The sequence below is a fragment of the Pseudochaenichthys georgianus genome, chromosome 13 (genome assembly GCF_902827115.2).
Source record: "Pseudochaenichthys georgianus chromosome 13, fPseGeo1.2, whole genome shotgun sequence".
Lineage (NCBI taxonomy): Eukaryota > Metazoa > Chordata > Actinopteri > Perciformes > Channichthyidae > Pseudochaenichthys > Pseudochaenichthys georgianus.
The window spans coordinates 19,299,832-19,319,212 of NC_047515.1; the positions used below are offsets into that span (position 1 = coordinate 19,299,832).

Sequence of the window (19,381 nt, forward strand, 5' to 3'; positions counted from 1 at the left end):
GGCCATGTAATCATTCACTCAAACACAAACACAAAAGGACATTCTAACTGCATTTTAATTTGAGATATAATTGTGTATGTCATTTAGGTGCGTCCCTTGAATCCACCTTGTGGAGTTGTGCCTTGTGGGTCATAAAAGGAACTCTGTAAGTATTGTAATTATTTTATTTTTGCCTTATATGTTACCATGTCTAACCAACACGTGCATTCGTGAAACCAACCACAAGCAACCTAATGAGTTACTATTTAAAGGTTTTGAAATACTTTGTACAACATTGATGAATTCTGTCCCTGGAGAGCATCAAGACAAGTCTGGACAATGTCCAGCCGTGCAGACATGGAGGGGTCCAGTGACAAGCTGTTCTGCTGCAGGTGGGTGCGCTACAGGATTCCTCTGGCCCACAGAGAGGAACTGTACCACATCCTGAGGATGATAGGGCCTCTGGTAAGGATTCATTTAAGTTTTGGTTTGAAATGTAAGGAAATAGCTAATGTTTCTTAGTTTAAAAAAAAGCTGAAGCATGGCTTTCAAACAATGTGAGCTAGTAACTGCAACAAGTGAACCATTGTCGATGTTTGTCTTTCTAGCTGCTCTCTCGAATCCTCAACTACCTGTTGCCATTTGTGGTTACAATGTTCTGTGGGCGTCTGGGAAATGAAGTGATGGCTGGCTATGGATTAGCTTGTGCTGTAAGTGGTCAATTATATGCTCCACAGACTTAATGAAATGTCTAATTTCAAGGTAGAAATTTGAAATTTTAGAACTACAAACAAAATATAGATCTTACAATCCTCTCCAAACCTGATGATTTAATCAATATGTTTTATAGTTACTTGTATAATAATAATATTGGTTACATAAGAATCCTCAAGTGTAAGACTCATTCCAGTATGTTAATTTCAGACCATTAATGTCACCACTGCAGCAACAGGAACTGGTCTGGGGCTGGCGTGTGACACTTTGGTGTCTCAGGTTTGCCCAATGAATATTTTCCTCCAGACGTGAACTGTTTATTACACCCTTTTCTAAAATGTTTAACATGGTCTGTTCTGTTTGCAGACATTTGGTGGTAAGAATCTGCGTCGGGTGGGAGTGATCCTGCAGCGGGGTATCATCATCCTGCTGTTGTTCTGTCTGCCCTGCTGGGGTCTGCTCATTAATGCTCAGGCCATCCTATTGTGCATGGGCCAGAGCCCTGAAGTGACCAGGTAACTAACAGCACCAAACACATGGAAAACTCATTTCCAACACAAGACCCTTTCCTGTAGTGTGTTATATATGTGCTTCTTGCATGTAAATGGTCAGAAGCTGCCAAGATCCCAAAGTGCAGGCCAGAGGGAGTTTGTTTTCTGCAATCCCCCGCCTCCTAGCCTCCATTGGATTCCTTTGTTTTATTCCATAGCATAATGACATCACTATGTAACTCGTGCTTCTGTCGAGTGGTGCAGTGATCACGTATTTTGGAAGGCCAGACCCGAAAGTTAGCATGGCAAGGTATTCTTCGACAAAAAGCATTGGCCATTAGATTTCCGCATATTGAACAACAAACTTCGTGGCCAACACACATTTAGGATACTTACACGTTATGTTAAGCAGGATAATCTCAACATATTAACACCACTTTGTGATTTCTGAAGCATTTAGAGTCTTTGTCTCTTCACTGTCTCTACACTTTTTGATTTCAGAATAGCCCAGCTGTATATTACAGCCTTTCTTCCTGCCGTACCAGTGAGTTGTAATTTTCACCTTTATGAGCAAACTACATACAAATCACTGATGTAGGGATACTGTTATCCTTCAAATCTGTCAAAAGAGCTTACAAATATATTTTGTTTTCTTATAGGCAATGTTTCTCCATCAGCTTCAGGTGTCTTATTTGCAGAACCAGGTGCGCCAATGTTATTTGATTTAAAAAAATGAAAACATGTTGTTATTTAATGTAATTACGGAAGGGAAAGGTATAAGTGCTCCTCATCATCTGCTGTTTGTGTACTCAGGGTATAATATTGCCACAAATGTACACTGCTGCTTTGGCAAACATAGCAAACCTGGTGACAAACTACATCTTCATTTACTGGCTGGATCTGGGTGTAAGGTAAGTGTCCTCACATATTTCAGTTTGAATCAATTTCAACAATCAAACACACTGATATCACCTTGTCTGTGTGCATGTCTTACAGCGGATCTGCAGCAGCCAATGCTCTGTCTCAGATTTACATCTGTGGATTTCTGTTTGCTTACATTCGCTGGAAGAAGCTCCATGTAGAAACATGGGGAGGTGCGGATTTCATTTTCATGATTTCCCCATGCATCACTCTGTACACTCTATCTTTTCCCCTCTTGATATCTCAGTCTCTCTCTCCCCCTGCAGGCTGGTCTGTAGAATCGCTGCACGAGTGGGGCTCCTACATGAAACTGGCTGTTCCCAGTACAATGATGACATGTTTCGAGTGGTGGGTTTATGAGTTTGGTGGATTCTTTGCAGGTAATGCAAATATATTAATAACTGCTTTGAACCTATTATTTGAGAAGTAAACAGTGATATTTCATCAAAGCCTTTGTCTTTGTTTCTTTTGATCAGGAATGCTGGGTGAAGACGAGCTGGCAGCCCAACATGTTGTGAATATGGTGGCTTTCATCACCTACATGGTACTAACTACAACTCATTAAGATGTATAAAGCATTATATTCTTATTGTAAAGGTACTCATAAACTAACGTTTTTTTTTATCTTTTGAGCACTCTCAATGGCCCACTGTTTTGTGTTCATACTTTCTGATTCCTAAATGAATCCATAGTTCCCTCTAGGTATTCAAGCTGCAGCATGCGCCCGAGTGGGAAATGCCCTCGGTGCGGGAGACACTGCCAGGGCCATCCTCACCAGCAAGATCTCTTTCGCTCTTTCAGGTCAGTTATTAAAATGTTCTGTTGTTGAAGCCTATATTGGTAAATAGCCTTTCATTTCTTCAACATTTGACTGTTTGACAGATTTCACTGCCCCTCTTTTCCAGCAAGCATCGCAGTTGTTGAAGGTATTGTGCTCGGCTCTACTAAAACAGTGATTGGCTACATCTTTACCTCTGATGAGTGAGAACTGCACTCACTATTCAATAACTACATTATAGTTGATAGAGTAAATCTGCTGCATGAAAGATACAATCTCAATTATCGTTTCAGGAAGATCATAGGTCTTGTTTCACATTTGATGGATGCTTACTGTTTCCTTCAATTCTTTGATGGTCTTGTGGTAAGTCTACAAGCCTGCACAATAGTAGTATGATGCCAAAATAAGTCATATATGTGAAACATGAAATGTTGTTTTTCCGCATCCTAGTGTGTGTGCACAGGCGTCTTCTTGGGTACGGGAAGACAGATGATACCAGCTGTGGCCAACTTCATTGGATACTACCTTATAGGACTTTCACTGAGCGTCACTCTAATGTTTGTTGCGAAATTAGGAATTTTAGGTAATCATAATAAATTATTGTTGTTTGTTATTAACACAATCATCCATGACAAATAATAACATGGGTATTAATAGCAGGTTATTATAAATGAAGCCTTTTGTGCACTAAGTCTTATTTTTCTCTCCAGGTTTTTGGCTAGGACTGCTCATTTGTGTTGTCATACAATCCACATTCTACATTATTGTCATCTCTAAGTTCAACTGGAAGCGGATGACAGAGGAGGTATGCAATTGACCAATGATAAATAATAATTAGCTGTCAAGACATGCAAAAGTTGTTTTAGTTCTACAGCATCAGCTGCCAAGACAAATTGGCAGTTATGTTCTTCATCTTTTCTTCAGGCTGTGAAACGAGCTCAAAAAAAGGCACACATTACAATACCGGATCTGTCAGACAACGGAACGAGTAATGGAAACGTAAGTTAGGCCTACGTTTTATTCTTTAACTACCAACCTAAATGTTTTGCTATTAACTATTTCCTATAGGACAGTGAAATCCAAGAAACCAAATATCTGATAATCTCTCTTTAAATCTCACTGTGCTTGTTCTCTATGCAACTCAATTAAATAAAAAACAACGGGCAATGTCTTTCTCCAAAGTCAGTGGACGGCTATGTGTCTGTGAGCTCCGGTTGCCATGACGGGAACACAGAGACAGAGAGGGGACATGTGGTCCAGCAGCTGAAGGGTGGACGTCTCTCCGCTACACAGCTGATCCTCAGACGAAGCCCCGTTATGTTTGCGGCAGTTTCACTTCTGGCTGTGGGAGCAAGCGTGCACTTCCTGGTGCCTTTGCCAGATATGCTGCATTCAGAGGCCAACTTTACTTTGGACTGGACCAATACGACATATACCCCTGATGAAATGTTCTCCACTGCACTGGTCCCAATAGAAGGCTAACCCTAAGATCCTATCATACAATCATTGTTTGTGCATAATGTCATAAAGCATTAAAACTCATTATCTGTGAGAAAATCGACTAAAATAGTGGCAGATTTTATGAAAAATGCAGTAAGTGAAAGGTTGAACTAATATTTTGATTCAAGAGATACAATAATTATTTGAAAATAGCAGTAAACATTTGTTACAGTCCTTCTTCCTTTTATCTGCAAGTGAACAAGGTTTAAATTGATCTTTAGACCATCCCTCTTGTCATGGCAAAAATAAAAGTGGTGTTTGTTGAAATGTTAACAATGTTGTTGAATAATTAAGTTTCAGTATTTATTTACCCTTGGAGTAAAATAAGTCGAAGTAACATACTGTAATGTTCCACAGGAGTCAGAGACAGGAGTGTAGTTCTTTGGTTTAATAACTCACTGGGAACAGGGCAGAGAACGTTCAATACATGCAGAACAGGTCACAACTTCATCAGCAGCACTACTAAACTCTTTAACTTCCAACTCCAAGAGTGGGGTCAACGTCATACGCTGGCCAGCCCTCCCCCTCTGCTCCCCCAACCACAGACCTGCACACTGACCAGCATTACTGAGCACCTCTGTGATTGGCTGAGAGATGGGAGATGGTAGACTGACACACAGAGCACCCTATACAGGTTATATACAGGGTGGTTACAATACTGTAAGTGTTCCCATCTTAATACTAAATGCTTATATTGTACTGATGGTGGGTGAAAATCAACCCGATATCAAGGCAAGACGTGAACATGTGATGATTTACCATGGGAGACGTGAAGATGTCACGATTTCGTCCCTTCAAACGTGACAGTTACACGGTATTGTTAACCCATGTTAACCATTGGAGAAATAACCGGAAATGCCAAGTAAATGCTACCCCGACGGTCGGTTGTTATTGTCAATATTAATATAATAATGATTTATTTTGTAATAGCCACACTCGATTACGCCAATTTTCTTGTTACCCCAGCTGGTCGACACCTCTTTTAGCAGAAACAAAGGCTACATTGATCCACGTCACGTTTTCAGTTTTGGCGGCAGTTCTTCCTGTTTGTCTAGAAGTCTTCTCAGCAGGGCTCTATAAATAGAGAACTACGGCAGATATGTAATATTTAATGCAGCCGAACCGTGTATTACAATGCTGTTATGTGATGACTTTCAAAGAGAAAAGCAAGCACACTCGGAATAAAGTTTTATTTTGTTTTTAAAAAACGTTTTCAGATTTCACATCACATAAATCCCAAATCCCAGCATGCATTGCGGCTAAACCATCCAATCATCGAGCTGAGGATCTTGCCTACGTCAGTTTCCGGTTTCATTTATCACCGATGTATTTTGTTATACACACATTCCTTCACATTTACATTTTAATTTGCATTAAAGTATTTCGTGAGGCCTTCTAACATGTTTTTAAATATAACTACGGTTGTAGTTGAAGAGTTTGTAAATTAACATGAACCGAAGCTGTTGCCTGGCAACTCAATCGCACAACGTCACGTCCGTTAATTCCACATCCACACGCATGGATTAACATTGATTTAATACATTAATTTAGCCTTTGTTTCTGCTAAAAGAGGTGTCGACCAGCTGGGGCAACAAGAAAATTGGCGTAATCGAGTGTGAATATTAAAAAATAAATCATTATTATATTAATATTGACAATAACAACCGACCGTCGGGGTAGCATTTGCTTGGCATTTCCGGTTATTTCTCCAATGGTTAACATGGGTTAACAATACCGTGTAACTGTCACGTTTGAAGGGACGCAATCGTGACATCTTCACGTCTCCCAGCATGGTAAATCGTCACATGTTCACGTCTTGCCGTGATATCGGGTTGGTGAAAATACTTGTTTGCAATTTAGATTCAATTATGACTTATCAGAGCTTTGGGTGATATTGTTGTGGCAGCTTAAATAATATTTCCCCGGTTATTCTTAGGTTATGTTGCAAAATCCACAAACACAGTATTTGTCTTACATATCTTTAAAGCATGCACGCATGACGCCCCTTTATATGAGAGCCCTATTTGCTACATACAGACTTATAAATACAACAAAAAACAAATAAAACAGCTCCTTGCTATAACCACATTCCAGAAGCAGGTTCTCCCAAGCAGGAAATCACATCACCCTCCACAGCAGGGAATCTAACAAATGGGTGACCTGAGGACTGAGGGTCGGTTCCTGCTTTTCCCATACTACAGAAGTCCTGTCTCACACATACGACCAAAGTTAATGATTATCTGCAGTGTAATAAATGCATTATATCTTACAGGTTACCACATATTTACCAATGATAAGAATAAGAGCCTCATTGAATCTCATGACTGGCCTGTTTTCAGAGCAGATAAATGCAAGTGCTGGCCTAAAGTAGGTTGGTTTAGCATAAGTGGCTACACAAAGTATGTTATTAAGCTAATTTTAAGAGCAACAAAAGCCTCAAATTCAAATTGGCTCAGAGCTAGCTGGAATTTCAGGACAACAAAGACTAGAGCAACTGGTTACCTTCAACATAATCAAAACAGCACAGCAAAGACAACATCATTTGATAACAGAACTGTCTATGAGTATAGGCGTAGCCCTCTAAGGCTATCGCTATTGGGTAATCCGCTGCGCACCCATATTTTATACTATATTTTTAGAATATAGTTGTAATATAGTCAAGACAAAACATGCTTATGACATGCTCAAAAACTGATATTTCTTAAATCTGTATTCAAATGTAGTTCCCTCTGTCAGCAATGTATCAACAACTACACACACATTTCTATCAGTATTTCTCTGTGTTGTGGTTGACATGATGATGACTGTTAGAGGGAGAGGCTGAGCATCACCATGAAATGTGAAAATTTACTTGATTAACTTGGTGCGCTGAGAACTGCGCACAAGCCGAGCTCATAAGCCGAGGCCCCCTGCACAATGTGAGGCCCCATGGGACGGCCCTGCATAGCACCAAGTCTCACGGCATTTCGTGTTATAGTCACGAAATGTATTTAATCTATTGATTCGTGTTCACCAACACAATTTTTGCATTTTTTTTGTGTCACACAGAACGATTTTAAAAACAATGTATTTATATTGGTAGTATGTTTCGTGCCTGCACCACGTCTTTTTGTCCGGTCGGGTCTTGGAATACCGGAAGCTGTGGGGTTCATAAAAACATTTTCTTACTCAATATCTTACCCTGATCCTAACCCTATCCCTTTTATTTTAAACTGTATAATGTCTGAGTTTTTTTGCCGTCCGCGAAGAAAAGAAATGGGGCTCAGAGCCTCAGAATACTGAAATCTGTATTTTTTGTCATCCTTTTTTCCTTCTAATTTGTTTTTATTTGGTGCAGGCACGAAACATACTACCAATATAAATACATTGCTTTTAAAATCGTTCTGGGACACGAAGAAAATGGCAAAATCGTGTTGGTATACACAAATCAATAGATGAATTTCGTGACTACATCACGAAATGCTGTGAGACTGTGATAGCACAGCATTAGCACAGCCACGAAACATGGCTTAGCAAACGGTTGTGAACTTGTGACAATCTGATAATTACTGGATCCCAAAGAAGAGACTGGCACATGTAAGGATCTTTAGGAGTTTAATAGAAAAATGCAAACAAAAAGGATGGCAGTAAAGGAGGGGAGCTGGCTGTTAGTAGAAAGAGTCTCCAGTGAGCAGAGAGAGTCGTCCAAGAAAAAACACTAGAGGATCTGGAGACACAGGGCTTAGGGCTGCAGAGAGGCCCTCTGGATCGTCCAACAACATGTAATTATCTGGCAGATTCGTCGAGTGAGGACCGGGCTTTTATGGAGCAGGTTGATGAGGTGAGTGGAAACAGGTTTGCCTTATCTGTAGCCAGGTGATTGCCAACCACACCCACTGCCACACACACAAGTCCTGCAGAGAAGGAGAACACAGAAGTGATGGGGGAGAGAGCAAACACAAAGGAAAAAACGCAACAAAAGCAATGCAGAGATATAATATTACTAAGATAATTTAATTGTTGATTTTCCGTTTGTATTCATGGTTTTGAAAAGCCATCCTGCCATGTTGCAGATGTCCCAGAGGCCATGTTTGTAGTCTTCTCTTGTTAACCATTATGATTCAATAGGAAATTATATTCATCTGGATTTGTGAAGAATAATATGAGTCGACAGGAGGGTGAGAGTTAGTGGGGCAATGATTCTCAACATGACAACCATACGTTTTCCACATTTTAATTTCTTGCATAAAACAATATTATAAGAACAACAGGGCAAAGTATGGAGATGCACTTATAGTATTCCATCTTGGATTCACTTTGCACTGGGGTTTTATTTCCTTCGAATTGATTGTTTGTGTTGTAAAATGATGATACATTTTCCTTGTACTATTGTAACTCTGTACATCCCTAAATATAAGTCACTGTTGAGATCTCCATCAAAAATATTTTTTCAAAACGTTTTACGATTGAATGAACTAGCACGTCCTTCCTTTCCCCCTCTTGAGCCACATTCCACCGTTCATTGTCATTCTTTTCCTGCAGTTTTTTTATCCTATCCAAGTCACCTCCCTCCTGAATAGATCATTACCCTCCAACTGCATTACCTTCGCTGCCCTCCTTCTTACCGGTTCTCACGCCTTTAATAAATCAATTCACAATAATCCTTTTTCCATTTACACCTGTTTGCTATTTGGTCAAAGTTGCAATTTGACTGTTGCTTCTTGCCATAAGCTTTTGAGTTATCTTGTAACATGGAACTGTGGGACTGCCTTCTTGGTTTTGAACTTTACCCGACTTGTTTCTCTGTGAGCTTTGGTATCTTCTACTTTAATCAATACACTGGTCCCATCAGCCTGAGTCATTCATACGCATTGACAATGAATCATTTAACTCTAACACTCTGTCATCCATTATCATTCATAACCACTTGTGCTATTTTGTTGCCAAAAATAAAATTAAAAGAAAGTAAATTAAAAAGAAAGATTAAAATGAAAGTGTGGGGTTTTAAAAGTTGACCATGTAAAGTTTAATATAGCTCCTCATGTTCCAAAAATGTAATTATTTTTAAAAGTATTCATGTAAGCGCCACGTCAAGGAAAACCATATACATAAAGGGCTGGGTGGACCATCCTTATTATACTTTAGTTTATGTTCAAATGCAGTCTCCACTTTGTCCAATACTAAACAAATTAATCAAAACAGTCCGAAAGAAATGTCTCCTAAATGTCTTTTTTTACAATCCCTGTCAAACACTTTTCTTGAGCATAAAGTTTGGTCACAGCATTTATTAAATGAAACTATTATCTCTAATCCCATACTTCATTTATGTTATGAGTTTCATTTCAATTAACTTTTAGACATTTACAAAACACGTGAAAAGAATGAATGATCACATCATCACAATCAATGCCAACCGTCTATAGTCTGCCATTGTGTACATGTTTAATCTTTGGAGTAATGGTAAACCTGAGCCGTGAATCATTGACCCAAACCATGTTGTAGGCAGTGCATTACTTTTGATTTGTTTAACCAAGATCAAAACATTCTTGCTTTCAAGTCTTTGTCTTTGTTGCGACTGCAAGCTTTGTTCTGGTTTTTCACAATCAGCGTTGTTTCAGCTGGTGTTGGCTTGATTCCAGAGCAGCTGTGACAGCAACAAATATTTCTGTCCTCTCCAACATCCTGGAGGGCCACGAAGACAAGACAAGACAAGACGGACAGAAGAGACAGATAATCCAGGAGAAGGACCTGCAATACTGCCAGCAGACATGGAGGGGTCCAGTGACAGGAATTTAATCTGCAGGTGGGTGCACCGCAGGGTTCCTGCGGCCCACAGAGAGGAACTGTACCACATCCTGAGGATGACAGGGCCTCTGGTAAGGCACTGTTTTCATACCTTTTTCTGTCGCTAAGGGATTGAGGCTGTTATTGCTAAAATGTTGATGAAAAGATTGATGAGCATTTTTACTTTGCCAAAGAATAGTTTAAAATGTCAGGCAAACAGCTCTGAGACTGAGGAGCAGAAATCAATTGGCCTGAAACATTGTTGGCAGGTTTTACACAGAGGCTGCGAGGTGGCTGCAAGATGCCAAAGATTTGTCAGTTTGTTTTGTCATTTGTCAAGCGCGGCCTGAGAGTCATGCTAATTAATTGCAACTTGTATTTACTGAAATGTACCATAGTATCATCTGTGAGCTAGTACTGTAACTGCATCAAGTGAACCATTGTCAATGTTTGTCTTTCTAGCTGCTCTCTCGAATCCTCAAATACCTGTTGCCATTTGTGGTTACAATTTTCTCTGGGCGTCTGGGAAATGAAGTGATGGCTGGCTATGGATTAGCTTGTGCTGTAAGTGCTAATCATGCTTGATTTGTGCAAGTTATCAAGAGAATAAGAAAATGATGATTCAATCAATAGTATTTGTAGTATTTTTACTTGTATGATTCATATTAATATTGCTTGCATCTGAGTCTTTGAGTGTACAAAAGACTCATTCAATCAAGTATGTTTCATATTCATTTCAGACCATTAATGTCACCACTGCAGCAACAGGAACTGGTCTGGGGCTGGCGTGTGACACTTTGGTGTCTCAGGTTTGCCCAATGAATATTTTCCTCCAGACGCCAACTGTTTATTACACCCTTTTCTAAAATGTTTAACATGGTCTGTTCTGTTTGCAGACATTTGGTGGTAAGAATCTGCGTCGGGTGGGAGTGATCCTGCAGCGGGGCATCATCATCCTGCTGTTGTTCTGTCTGCCCTGCTGGGGTCTGCTCATTAATGCTCAGGCCATCCTATTGTGCATGGGCCAGAGCACTGAAGTGACCAGGTAACTAACAGCACCAAACATGAAGTGATACTATTGCTATTGGTGGGGGAAGGTTTAAACCCCCATTCACTGGAATCAGTTTTCCAAATGTTAAACAAATGACCAATTGTATGAAGTATATATCACAGTTTAATTGCAAAACATATTTAAAGGTTTTAAAATGTGTCTTTAAAGCTGTATTATTGATCTTTGGCCACAAGGAAACAGGATAACACTATCATCCTAATGGTGGCAGGATATCAAATAGATTGAATGATATTGATCAGTGTCATTGATTGATAAGTGCCTGTTTGTTTTTTAATTAAAATATCTTGATTTCAGAATAGCCCAAGTGTATATTACAAGCTTCCTTCCTGCAGTACCAGTAAGTCTTACCTTTTCTCTAACCTTTCAGCTGAATATTACACACGTTTCCATTATTTTCCAGTTTTTTCAGCTCCATAAGCTGTAAAATAAATAAGAAACAACTTAATCATGTTTCTCTGTAGGCAATGTTTCTACAACTTCTTCAAGTGTCTTACCTGCAGAACCAGGTGCATTTATGTTCTAAACCATGTATGATGTTTCAGTTTATAAAACCGTAGTAAATCTTTTTCAATATGATTCAATAAGTGTTCCTCATTGCATCATCTGCTGTTTGTGTACTCAGGGTATAATACTACCACAAATGTACGCTGCTGCTATGGCAAACATAGCAAACTTGGTGACAAACTACATCTTAATATACTGGCTGGATCTGGGTGTAGGGTAAGTGTCCTCACATATTTCAGTTTGAATCTGATGTCAACTATAACACACTGATATCACCTTGTCTGTGTGCATGTCTTACAGCGGATCTGCAGCAGCCAATGCTCTGTCTCAGATTTACATATGTGGATTTCTGTTTGCTTACATTCGCTGGAAGAAGCTCCATGTAAAAACATGGGGAGGTGAGGGACAGTTATATTTGGAAGATAGTTGTGGTGACCTTACGATCTCATGGAACAATTTGTTGATCTTCCAAGTTTTTTCCCTGTTCACAACTATGTCTCTCTCCCCCTGCAGGCTGGTCTGTAGAATCGCTGCAGCACTGGGGCTCCTTCATGAAACTGGCCATTCCCAGTACAATGATGAAGTGCTTTGAGTGGTGGCTTTATGAGTTTGGTGGATTCTTTGCAGGTAACACAACTAATATATATTAGTAAGACATTTGATTTTATGAAACTAGATTACATTCTTAAATCGTGATTCTTGTCTCTGATAATCAGGAATGCTGGGTGAAGACCAGCTGGCAGCCCAACATGCTGTGATAATGGTGGCTTACATCACCTACATGGTACTAACCACAACTCAGAGCATTATATTCTTACTTTTAAACTTTCTGTAAACATATTTGATCTCAAAGAATGTTCAATTTGAGTCAGCGTACTTCCAAAGACTCTAAAGAGCCGACTCTTTTTAACACTTTTTCTTTAAATAAATCCATAGTTCCCTCTAGGTATTCAAGCTGCAGCATGCGCCCGAGTGGGAAATGCCCTTGGTGCGGGAGACACTGCCAGGGCCCTCCTCACCAGCAAGATCTCTTTCGCTTTTGCAGGTCAGTTATAAAAAATGTTGTTAATCTGTATTTCATTTCTTTAACATTTTACATTTGACAGATTTCACTGCCCCTCTTTTCCAGCAAGCATCGCAGTTGTTGAAGGTGTTGTGCTCGGCTCTACTAAAACAGTGATTGGCTACATCTTTACCTCTGATGAGTGAGAACTGCACTCACTATTCAATAACTACATTATAGTTGATAGAGTAAATCTGCTGCATGAAAGATACAATCTCAATTATCGTTTCAGGAAGATCATAGGTCTGGTTTCGCACTTGATGAATGCTTACTGTTTCCTTCAGTTATTTGATGGTATTGTGGTGAGTCGACCATTTTTTGTTAGTTAAGCATACATAGTATATTACCAGATTATATTTGCATTGTGCGAGCATAACCAGGCAAATATAATTTATTTGAGCTATCCCGAAAATACAATATCTCGGCCAATGGAGAGACTGCTTAATAATTTGAGATATTTTTATTTACATCCTAGTGTGTGTGCACAGGCATCTTCTTGGGAACAGGCAAACAGAAGATTCCTGCTGTGGCCAACTTCCTTGGATACTACGGCATAGCACTTCCAATCGGCATTACTTTGACCTTTGTTGCAAAAATGGGAATAATTGGTAATTACATGAAGTGACCTTTTACTTACTAAAAAAACATTCACTTGAAACCTTCTCTTCCCATAACAGACACATTTTTCTTTGCAGGTTTTTGGCTGGGACTATTAATTTGTGTCGTTTTATTATCCACCTTCTACACCATTGTCATCTTCAAGCTCAACTGGAAGACAATTACAGAGGAGGCACGTTCAGTAGCGTCTCATGATTTGGACTTACTTACACATTTTGCATTTAAAACCTATTGTAAGGTTTTGAGAGATGTAAAGTTGTTGTTTGTATTTGTTTGCAGGCTGTGGAGCGAGCACAGAAAAACACTCCCATGACTTTATTAAGCACGGATGCCCAGTTAGACACTGCGGGTGACAACACTGATTACCAGAGAGTGAGTAATGTGAATGTAAAGTGGCCAAACCCAACAATTAATCTATATTTATTTTCAAAGCCTGCTTCCTCTTGTTATCAATTGACATATTTGCTATCTTTGGCTAGTTTGACACTGCTCGCCATCTATATGACTCAACCAAGTAAAATAACGGGCAATGTCTTTCTCCAAAGTCAGTGGACGGCTACATGTCTGTGAGCTCCGGTTGCCATGACGGGAACACAGAGACAGAGAGGGGACATGTGGTCCAGCAGCTGAAGGGTGGACGTCTCTCCACTACACAGCTGATCCTCAGACGAGGCCCCGTTATGTTTGCGGCAGTTTCACTTCTGGCTGTGGGAGCAAGCGTGCACTTCCTGGTGCCTTTGCCAGATATGCTGCATTCAGAGGCCAACTTTACTTTGGACTGGACCAATACGACATATACCCCTGATGAAATGTTCTCCACTGCACTGGTCCCAATAGAAGGATAACCATAAGATCATTAATCACTAAATCATTGTTCCCACTCGATGTCATAAAATATTATGAATTCTTGGCAATGGATGAAATAATATTTTCCTTTACGCAATTAAATTATTAATGGATAATTACATATTTATGTTACATCTGCACTTGTGTCTCCAAAAGTCCAAATAAAATGTTGATTCCAAGAATACCACAAAACTTTATTTATTAAATACAAATGTTTTGGCAATGTCTGTAGTTTGACTTAATTTATTTGACAGAATGTGTTTGTGAGAGGATTCACTAGAGACCGTAGCAGATGCAAAGGGTCATCTAGTAAAATAATGACTCAAGAGTTATGTATTGCATTCATTACTTTCTGCCCGCCTGCACCTGTGACTGTCTTCTGCATGTTCTTCTTTGGCGATACAGTACAAACATCCGCATCAGACGGTGCAGCAGTGCCTTAGGGGTTACCTCGAATACGTCGAGTTGATGAATAGAATAGAAGACTTTGCTCACAATCATGTAACCAAGTTATTGATCAGCAGGTTAATAAGGATTCCAGCATTCAGGATGAATAGCATGACAGCCAGAACCAGGCCTCTGCGCAGAAGCAGAGTTCTGAGAGACAACTCCTCCTCCCCCGGACTCACTGCGGCGCCCGCCGCCTCGAGGTCCACCAGCTCCACGGTGTCTGTTCCTGCACTGTCCTGTGAGTCCCCTGGATCCTCTGGTTGTGGACCTGGACGTACAACATATAAACATATATAAACTTTCTAACTTAGAAAAATATTTCATCTGACATTTTGTGTTTTACGTTCAACTCTTCCTATTTTGCGTTAACATTTGATGCAAGATTCTAGTTTTTATTGATTCCTAACTTAGTTTAATACGTTACAGCAGGGGTGTCCAAACTACGGAGCGGGGGCCAAATGCGGCCTGCGGACCATTTTGAATCTGCCCTCAGCAAATAAAAAAAGTATAATGAAATATGGCCCACAAATGAAACTTGTGCTTGTCTTATATTGTACTTCTTAAATATAAATGTAAACATATATTACACAGTAGTATTCATGTGTTAATAAGACCACTTTTCAAATACATTCAGTCAATTAAAGTTGGAAACATTTTCTAACATATCTTAGTTGATAAGAAAAAAGCCCATTGACTTATTTACATAACAAGCTTGAAATACACCCTTCCTATTTATCCTTATTATAATCACTCTGAGGCTTCTGTTGTAAGGGATGATATGCCAACACTCACAAGCATCATTTAGCTACATTTGATTGATTTTGCTAACTTATAACTGAACTTATGAGGCAATATAGTCTAGTGAGTGGCCCAGCCCTTCGTATATTTTTCTGTACATGTATGTGGCCCTCGGTGAAAAAAGTTTGGACACCCCTGCGTTACAGTAACTTCTATTGAGATGACAGCAGCATGTTTAATATATGGGATTCGTCATTTCACAGCTAATTGCTGAAGATTAATTATCTATATAGGGCTGACTCTATTTAACAATTGTTAAATAGTTAAAGTCATATATGAAGCATTGCTAAATGACCTAAACTATATAAATACTGTGTATATATACTAGGTATATTGTTGAAGATGTCCCCTGCACCTGTCACTTTGAGCATGTTTCAACATTTTTCTCAAGCCATTTCAAGAACAGTAGACAGGGAGACTCTAGCAGTGTTGTGTGGAGTCTTACTTGTGTCTGTAGAGCTCCCAACCACTCCTGCTCTGAGTTGAGCCTGCAAGAAAACAATGTATGAATGTTTATTCATAAATACCTTTTACAATGCGAAGATTTATTAGACTCTGAATGTGAAGACTCTTAATTCCTTACCTCTGTTGTAATTGTATTCCAGTTCATTCTTAACAAATAAGAAGATAGGAATATGACCTGCAGAAAGCCACAGGTAAGAAGGCCTATCCATAGTCCTGAGGGAATAAAGCATTTCTCACACTTAAAAAAAGACACCGGTTTAAAAACTTTAAAAGAACCAGTTAGCATCATTGTGGCAACAAAAAGCTGAAGGCTCAAAAACATGCTGTACATCTTACCAATGATTCCCAATTTGGCTGCAAACATCAGTGGCACACCAATGGGAAAACCGACACCATAAAATCCCAAAATGTTACAAATGGCTCCAATCTTCTGTTTACCTGCTCCTCTTAAAATGCCTCCCAAGGAAGCCTAGCCACGCACACAGAATGAAGAGATGGTGAGACAGGAAAGAAAGCACCTGGTATTTTGCAAAGGCAATCTATAGGTGTATCATAAAATATTGTTTGCATTTCCGTAATACTTACTGATAGTGCATCTATGATCATGAATGGAGCATATATAGACAAAACATCAGTAACCCTTTGCCGGATTTGTCTGAAAGAAGTGAGACTCAAATGTTCAGTGTGTGGGAGGTAAAAATGACATCATGAGTTGAATATATTTTAGATACAATTTGAACTCTTATTCTAATGTAGTATTTTGCCAAATGTATGACATTTCTGTCAGGATTCTCTTGATATTTCACGTTTTTAGTTTTGTATGTTCTTGGTTTGGGTTTATTTTGCTGTTCGGTTCTCCCTGTCATGTTTTCCTCCTTGTCTGATCCCTCTCTCTGTGTTTTTCCTCCTGTCATTAGTTTACCTGGTGTGTCTAATTGTCTGATTGTGTTCACCTGTCGCCCTTGTGTTTCTCCTCCCCTGCCCGGCTGTTTCTCGTCTTGTGATTACCCCTCCCTGTCTTGTCTTTTCCTGTGTTCAGTGTTGGTTCGTCTTTTGTTTGTGAATGAGTTCACCGATGAGAGTTCTGTTTTGTCCAAGTTATTTTTATTTATCCTTGAAATAAAGGCATTCTTCAGCGTTATCTGCATCTGGGTCCCATTTGCTTCACTCACCGTAACAATTTCCTTAACATCAGTTTCCTCAAAATGTTTTTTTTCTAGAATCCGAGCCATAAATCTCTTCTTCAGTAGCTGTACATACAACAAGCTTATATTCTGAAGATTTTTAAAGAGGGGTTTCTACCATAGGTTTCTATAATGAATAGCCTGATTTAACATTTTATTCTTAAAGATGGTGAACAATGATTTTTTTAAACTGGCTTTCATAAGAAGAGATATCCAAACATGTTCTCTGTAATATGGAGTGGTGGAAATAGTTCTCAGTTCCTTTACTTACTGTCGTCTTAAAATACTCAAGTAAAAATCCTGAAATTAAGTATTGAAGTATTATTATTAAAGTACTTTGTGTTTTAAAGGTAAAAACACATACTCTCTTTTACAGTGTTGTAGAATAATATGATTCTTATAAATGTCAAATCATATTAATAATGTAGTTTGGCAAAGTGGAGCCAATTTTAGAATAAAAAATAGACGTGTTGTATCAAGTGTTTTAATACATCTAGTAGAGTAAAAAGTACAATATTTGCCTCTGAAATGTAGTAGAGTAAAAGCATAGCATTAAATGAAAATACTCAAGCAAAGTATGATAGCATAAAAATAACTATTTTAAACCTTTCAATTCAGTTGTGGTGTCATAGTGATAATGAGCAAAACATTTCCTTCAAGTTAATATTTAAAGGAATATGTAGACAAAGTTCACTGTTTTCTTTGTAGAGAATAGATGATATACTGTAATAGTGAAAGGTCATTTAGGAGACCGATTATCTCCCTCATACAAAAGTTTACTCTGTGTTTGTTAACATAACACCCCGAGTTATTTTTTAAACAAAAGTAAAGAATATGGTTGTGGTTGCAAAGGTTTTTGTTTTTTTACTCACTCATCATCTGAAAAGACATATGACATCTGACCCTTCAAGCTGCCAAGGAGAATTGACCAACATATAGACATGGACCCTGTGTTAAAGAGTAACACACCTTATTTTCCACAGGTTTCATCATTTTAAAGAAAGTTTATTTTCTGTAAATATACTGAGAATCTTGTGACAATAATTAGCTCTGCTAGCCATTTGAAAACGTTTTGGCTCAAGGCATGCTATTCCAGGTCAAAGGCAACCTTGTAGTATTTCTTTAGTGAAATAACAGTTCTAAATATAAATTATTCTACAATTATCTTGACTTAAAATACATTTGTATAAGATATTATAAACCACATTAATAGTTTTGAAGAGCATACTGACCTGCACAGAATAATGTCAGTTTAGCAGACAGTTTAGCCTGCTCTGTGTCTCCGCCTCCCAGCGCTTGTCCAACTCTTACATTGCCAGCTATACTGAAACCCAAAGGGAACTAATAACAAAATACTACGTTAAAATGCTGTGACACTGCGTGTAAAAATTGGTCATTCATTTGACACCATAACCGTTTATGCAGATTCAGTCATTTTTAGAGGACAGATTACCATATATGCAATATTTGCCAGTTGGTACACAATTGATTGAGCCCCAAGCTCCAGCTCACTTATTAGACCTGTGAATGACAAACAGACGTTAGATTTCTTACTAACTTTAGTTCACACAAATGCTTTAAACCACAAAGTGGACTGTAGCATTACCTGCCAAAAGGCTTCCAATCTCATACGACCACCACTCAACACACGTCATGACCATGCTGGGGATGGCCAAGTACATGTATGAGCCCCAGTCCTGCAGGCACTCTTTGGTCCAGCCTGTTTGGAAGAATAACAAATCAATAAATAATTCAATCTCTCAATCATTTCATCTTTGAGTCGGTCTGATCAACTATGATATAAATTATCTTAACTTCCGATAAAAAATGTAAAAGCAAATAATTAATTAGGAAAAAACAGCAAGACACAGTAAAGGGTTCCTTTGCAGTATGCAGAAAGGCTGAAATATTAAATAAAACAGAGAGAATATGGGGAAATTGATACTTCTCTTCATAAATTAAAGAACGTAACCACACTATCCTTCACTTTATTGACGTTCTTTTATTTTTACAATATGTCAATAACTGTCACAAGATGCTTCTGAAACAACATATTGCACATACAGCCTTGAATCTGTCTCTTAATATAGTAGGAAGTGTTATGTTGTCTTGGAGGACTTCTATCATAATTCGATGTTTGCTTTCCATATATTGTAACAGTCAAATAAGAAATGCAATAATCATTATTATTTCCAAACTATGTATAATCTCAACACTTTGTTTCTTCTGAGCTAC

General features: G+C 38.7%; 3 protein-coding genes across 3 annotated transcripts in view; 2 read left to right on the top strand and 1 right to left on the bottom strand.

Annotated features, from left to right (window-relative positions):
* The first annotated feature begins 296 nt into the window (after nucleotides 1-296).
* Nucleotides 297-4,659, top strand: LOC117457311 (multidrug and toxin extrusion protein 1-like). Its single transcript, XM_034097309.2, has 17 exons — nucleotides 297-444; nucleotides 588-689; nucleotides 904-972; nucleotides 1,060-1,208; nucleotides 1,686-1,728; nucleotides 1,844-1,888; nucleotides 1,998-2,095; nucleotides 2,181-2,278; nucleotides 2,372-2,485; nucleotides 2,582-2,649; nucleotides 2,798-2,906; nucleotides 3,011-3,086; nucleotides 3,177-3,246; nucleotides 3,334-3,466; nucleotides 3,594-3,688; nucleotides 3,808-3,882; nucleotides 4,066-4,659. Exons 1-17 carry the CDS (start codon nucleotides 319-321, stop codon nucleotides 4,363-4,365), a joined length of 1,770 nt encoding a protein of 589 aa, XP_033953200.1. The 5' UTR covers nucleotides 297-318; the 3' UTR covers nucleotides 4,366-4,659.
* Nucleotides 4,660-9,866: 5,207 nt separating this feature from the next.
* On the top strand, nucleotides 9,867-14,433 carry LOC117457312 (multidrug and toxin extrusion protein 1-like). Its single transcript, XM_034097311.2, has 17 exons — nucleotides 9,867-10,238; nucleotides 10,609-10,710; nucleotides 10,887-10,955; nucleotides 11,043-11,191; nucleotides 11,513-11,555; nucleotides 11,680-11,724; nucleotides 11,841-11,938; nucleotides 12,023-12,120; nucleotides 12,236-12,349; nucleotides 12,439-12,506; nucleotides 12,659-12,767; nucleotides 12,852-12,927; nucleotides 13,018-13,087; nucleotides 13,261-13,393; nucleotides 13,481-13,575; nucleotides 13,683-13,775; nucleotides 13,949-14,433. Exons 1-17 carry the CDS (start codon nucleotides 10,131-10,133, stop codon nucleotides 14,246-14,248), a joined length of 1,770 nt encoding a protein of 589 aa, XP_033953202.1. The 5' UTR covers nucleotides 9,867-10,130; the 3' UTR covers nucleotides 14,249-14,433.
* Nucleotides 14,423-19,381, bottom strand: part of LOC117457313 (multidrug and toxin extrusion protein 1-like) — a 32,700-nt gene continuing 27,741 nt past the window's right edge. The window contains exons 9-17 of the mRNA XM_034097313.1: nucleotides 18,753-18,866; nucleotides 18,600-18,667; nucleotides 18,379-18,487; nucleotides 18,019-18,094; nucleotides 16,548-16,617; nucleotides 16,299-16,431; nucleotides 16,081-16,175; nucleotides 15,943-15,985; nucleotides 14,423-14,967 (exon numbers count right to left, since the gene is read on the bottom strand). Coding sequence (XP_033953204.1) covers nucleotides 14,747-14,967; nucleotides 15,943-15,985; nucleotides 16,081-16,175; nucleotides 16,299-16,431; nucleotides 16,548-16,617; nucleotides 18,019-18,094; nucleotides 18,379-18,487; nucleotides 18,600-18,667; nucleotides 18,753-18,866 — 929 coding nt within the window. The 3' untranslated portion in view covers nucleotides 14,423-14,746. The remainder of the gene's footprint in view (nucleotides 14,968-15,942; nucleotides 15,986-16,080; nucleotides 16,176-16,298; nucleotides 16,432-16,547; nucleotides 16,618-18,018; nucleotides 18,095-18,378; nucleotides 18,488-18,599; nucleotides 18,668-18,752; nucleotides 18,867-19,381) is intronic.